Source organism: Pundamilia nyererei, unplaced genomic scaffold (assembly GCF_000239375.1).
Source record: "Pundamilia nyererei isolate P.nyererei 1_Seehausen unplaced genomic scaffold, PunNye1.0 scaffold00035, whole genome shotgun sequence".
NCBI classification, from domain to species: Eukaryota; Metazoa; Chordata; class Actinopteri; order Cichliformes; family Cichlidae; genus Pundamilia; species Pundamilia nyererei.
In genome coordinates, this window is record NW_005187436.1 from 2182513 (window position 1) to 2187529 (window position 5017).

A 5017-nucleotide genomic window follows, 5' to 3' on the forward strand; every position below is an offset into this window, starting at 1 on the left:
TTTTTTTTTGTTTTTTTAATGCAACTGGGCAGCAGAGGTCGCTATTAGGTAGGTCTTCGGTCTACTATAGCCAGTGGTGTGATGATAATTTGTATTCATAAAATCATTGCGTTTTATGTAACACGATCATAGACGGTATTAGATCAGCTCAAAGTTACATTTTAGGCTGCTTTTGCATTATAAACAAGTATAAAATGTGCGTGTGAAACCGGCCCAATGTGTTTCGTGCACGCGGAAGACTACATTCCCCATGATACTCACGCCAAATCAGCCTCGGCCAATAAGAAGTCCGTTTGTTGAATGGGCGCAAAAATCTGTTGTCTGGGTTTACAGGTACACATTGAGAGAGTTAATCTCCGGTCAAAACAAAGGGAAAAATATTTAACTGTAATGAACGTTACTGAGCTTTACTCCAACGAGGGGTACGAGTGAAGAGCGACTCTCCGGGAGACAGGTCGCACGTCGTGTCTAGCGTAATGCTAAACAAACTGCTCGCTGCTACTTCATGAATTGAGCTCTTATTGCTAGCCAGCTAACACGTTAGCGCTGCCTCTTACAAACAATGTCCAGTCTACCACAAAATAACTTGAAGGAACAGCTAGCGAGGCACAGCAATGCTGCTCAAAGCAAGCAGTCTGTTGCTAAACCTAAACCGGGGTAAGTATGGCCAAAAAACTGCAGGGATAAACTGCTAGCTAACTGTAAGCTTTGCTAACAGCAAAAGGATGGATACGTTTTGTTATTTACTGTACACTCTGTTTAGGGTGACAGTGCTGGGCATGCGATATGGTTTCGAATTGCGACACTTTCACCTCAAAGTCTGTAAGACTGTCTGTTAGACTAGCTGTCTTAACAGTCATATTGTTTTTATAATTCAGCTCCTTTTGTGTGTAATTTTCAGGGCTTTTTCTTTCAAAAAGAAGTCCTCATCAGGTACGACCAAGATGGAAGTCCCTACCAAGGTAATCAGCTCAAATGCTTTGGCAAACAGGAATGTCAATGTCCCCAAGAGCGGTTTGGTGACTAAATCTCCTTTGACATTTTCAAACAAGCTTGAGAGACCTCAAAAATCCAAAATCAACAACTACTTCTCTCTAAGTTCAAAATGCAAGTCGGATACCATCAGCCCAGCAGATATTGCCTCTCCTGCATCCCAAACACCTTCAGTGGTCTCTGATATTAAGTCAGCACCAGCTCCAGCTAAATCTGACAGCCTGTCTTGTAGCAGTAATTCATTCAATTTCACAGCTCTGGATGTGTCACGTAGTTTTCCTGTGGACAACTGGGATGATTTAGATGACTTTGAAACACCAGCCAAGGGAAAAAACAACTCATTCAGTTCAGAAGTATCAGAGAAAAGTGGCAAACTACTGCCATCCCCTACTGGAGAAAAAGCAGAATCGACAGGGAAACTAAACTATGATTCCTTATTTAAAACATCCAAATTAACTAGCAAGAGTGGTAAGCAAACCTGCATGGAAACAGATGAGCCAGAGGAAAATGTCAACACCGCTGCAGTTTCACCAGGACCCAGTTTAAACCAGGAACCAGCAGACTGGTCAGATGAGGAGGAACTTGCCATTAAGATGAACAGAAAACATCCTGCACATCTAAAGCATATCTTGAGTGACAGTGAAGAAGATAATAATGCTGAGCTGGAACCTTTTACAGGAAGCACAGGTAACTGGGTGTTTATTTTAGGTATACACTGGTCAACAGATTACATTTAAAAACAAAAAGACGCTATGTGCTACCATGTGTTACTCTATAGGTAACAAGAAAATATGGATTGACCCAAAGACAATAGAGATAGATGACAACTCTGAGCCTGAAGATGACCTTGATTGCATTCCACCTTCACCCATCCCTGATGAGATCATTTACGCAGGCTCAGCACTGGAGACAAGGTCAGACTTTAGACTTGTCTGCATATTTTACCAATCATACTTGTGTTTGTAGCAGCCAAAATGCTCGAATGTTCTCTTTCATCCTGTAAAAAGTTGTTACTGCCAGCAATCGCTTCTCTGTAGTGATAATAGTTAGATTGATGGGGAAAGTTTTAAATATAGACAGTATATAAGACAGCCTTGGCTTCAGAGATGGTGCCAGTGAGCAAAAGGCGTAAACTTGAATTTCTTTAATGGCCAGCAAGTTTGGTTCCTCTGAACTTCCTATCTGTGGGGAAAAAGATCTGTGGGTTTCTCATCTTTGACCTTAATAAATACTTAGCTGATGAACTTAATCACTCTTTCAGGTCATATTTATTATAACAAGAAAGTCATTTTAAAAATTACGGTTGTTCTAAGAGTTAGAAACGTATCACATGACTTTCTTTATTTTCAAACAGAGCTGAATCAGCTGATGCTCAAATTGGAGACAATGCTGTGAAATCAAAGAGCCCCGTCGCACTGCGTGAACCATCCGAGCTCTGCTTAAAAGACAAAACAAGTGAGTGTTGTACCTTTAAAAAAAAAAAAAAAAAATCCTATACCTCATTTTATTCAAAAGTATGTTTTGTTGTGTTTTTTCTTCCATGTATTGAATTCTTTTCAGATGAAAAACTTTTTGCTATCATGGAGTCCATTTGTGCTCTGGTTGACTCCATCCCTGAACATGAATTAATTGCTTTGTCCTGTGGAGATGAACTTTTACTGAAGAGGGCCCAGAGGTGTGTTAGCTTTGTGTGTAGTTTTGGTATTATTCATGGTGTTTTAATTAAATCTCTTTATGACCATAATCACCTGCTTTTATCCTGCAGGAAGAGAATTCTTGCAACTGGCGGTGACTGTTTGTTTAGGATGCAGCAGCCAGACAGCACAGTGATTTCTGAACCCAGCTTCAAAGAAACATCTTTTTCTAGCAACGGTGTTTCATCCAACTGCTCTGTGCCTGTGGACTCCAAGAAGCCTCCTCAGCATAGAAGATCTTCAGTCATCTCTGTGGACTATGACTCTGATCACTCTGACAGTGTTATTGATATAAAGCCCTTGGATAATAAGGACAGCAGGGCAATAAGTGTTGAAACTGACAGTATCTGTGACTCTCCATCAGCACACAGGTTCACAAAGCCATCTTTTAATATATCTGAGAAATCAAGCATTGATCTTGATGGCTCAGACCTCTTCTTCTCACCCAAGGACTCAGAGAGTGGTGCGCAGAAGAAATCAAACAACACCCCAACGTTTGTAGCTGCTGAAGATGAAGAAATGGATGACTTCTATAATGACGACTTTGATATAGATGACTTTAATGACTCTGATATCCCAGATTACTTTGACGAACCACAAACTTCATCAGCTGTGACTACAGCAGTGAAAGAGGGGGGGCCGAGCAAGTCCTCATGGGAAAAGAAACCAACAACACCTACTTCTGCTCCAAAGCCGTCAACAATTTGTTCTCCAGGCAAGTCATTTTGTACTCACTGAATCTGTTTTTGAGGCATCTGAGAACAGCCTATTGTGTCCCTCTGGTCCACAAATCTCATACAGTTCTAGATTGTTACACATTCCATGTGTACTGATTTCATTCTCCTGAAATGCAAAACTCCATATGAATTATATATTTAACAGAAAACGTATGTTTTTAAAGGTGGTCTGTCATACCTGATAAACACAGGATTTGATTTTTAAGGAACTTGTCTTTTTTGTGTCTCTATTTGCAGAACCCACCTTCAAAAACCCAGCTCATGATCGCTTCAGAGGCTTTAACTTCCCTCATTCACAAGAGATGATGAAGATCTTTCACAAGCGTTTTGGACTTCATCAGTTCAGGTTTAATCAACTAGAAGCGATTAATGCTGCACTGCTGGGTGAAGATGCGTTTGTTTTAATGCCCACAGGTTTGTAAAAGCATGCTTACAGTAGCAGTGCAGCGTTTGCTGTGAAGATGTCCAGGTATCTTAAACTGTTGTATTTTTTAGGTGGAGGGAAAAGTTTGTGCTATCAGCTGCCTGCGTGTGTCTCGCTGGGGGTCACTGTGGTGGTTTCTCCACTCAAATCACTCATCGTAGACCAAGTTCAGAAACTCACCACTCTGGATGTAAGTATGCTTGTTTCCACTCGTATATTTGATCAGAGAAAAGTGTGAAGTGCTTATGCGTGTACTTGGAAAATGTATTAAATAAATAAGTTAATTTAATAGGTTTAAAAAGCATTTTCATTTTAACAGTTTTTCAAAACTATGGGTCAGTTCATATCTTAACTTTTGGCAGTCAGATTTGGTTCATTTCACCAGTTGGCCCCTGTCTGCCACTTGATTACTTGATAATGATTGGATTATAACATGCATCTCAATATAAGGCCCAGGGGCCAGAACTTGTCAGGCAAAGACTCCAGTTTGGCCCAAAGTAAGGTCTTGGAAAGTGTGAAGGAGGGCATCATTTTTGCACTGTTAACTGTGTTTTTTGGTTTTGTTTTTTTTTTTGTTTTTTTTTTAAATAAGTTTTGTTTTTCCTGTTGATAAACACCTCCCCTATGGCCATTCAATTAGAAAAAAGTAATTAGGTAACGTATAAACAATTAAATAACAACAGAAAAAATCCTGTCTACAATTGAAACAAATGTTTTTTTCAAAATAAGTAATTATTTTGAAAAAACAGACATCCCGGTGCATACGTTTTCTGCTTTATGGTTAAATCACAGCCTGAGAAATGAAGTGCCACAGCCTTTTCTGAAATTTTACACATTTATTTCTCACAAGTTAAGTCCAAAGAGTCGTGCTGACAAATGTCTTTAATTTACTACAGCAGCATTTCTTTGTCATGTAGAGACTGCATTTGATTTGCTTATATTAAGATATCGGAGGGATTAACTGTGTAGTTAAACTTCCTTAGACTGACCAAAAGTTTTGCTTGTCCAGCCCACTTGCATTAATGTTTTCACTAACAGCTCCTCATTACATGGGAAATGGAACTGCGAGTCAATATTGTGAATAGTAATTTCAGTCTTGGTTAAGGAAGTTTTTTATACTTCTGCTGTTTTTTTTGTTTTTTTTTGTGTTGTTGTTGTGGTTTGTTTTG

At 39.4% G+C, this 5017-nt stretch overlaps 1 protein-coding gene across 1 annotated transcript in view; it reads left to right on the plus strand.

Annotated features, from left to right (window-relative positions):
• Window positions 1–268: 268 nt before the first annotated feature.
• blm (BLM RecQ like helicase) overlaps window positions 269–5017 on the plus strand; it is a 9049-nt gene continuing 4300 nt past the window's right edge. Inside the window, exons 1-9 of the mRNA XM_013910039.1 lie at window positions 269–657; window positions 902–1680; window positions 1772–1907; window positions 2348–2448; window positions 2554–2668; window positions 2759–3402; window positions 3662–3838; window positions 3920–4038; window positions 4299–4345. Coding sequence (XP_013765493.1) covers window positions 563–657; window positions 902–1680; window positions 1772–1907; window positions 2348–2448; window positions 2554–2668; window positions 2759–3402; window positions 3662–3838; window positions 3920–4038; window positions 4299–4345 — 2213 coding nt within the window. The 5' untranslated portion in view covers window positions 269–562. The remainder of the gene's footprint in view (window positions 658–901; window positions 1681–1771; window positions 1908–2347; window positions 2449–2553; window positions 2669–2758; window positions 3403–3661; window positions 3839–3919; window positions 4039–4298; window positions 4346–5017) is intronic.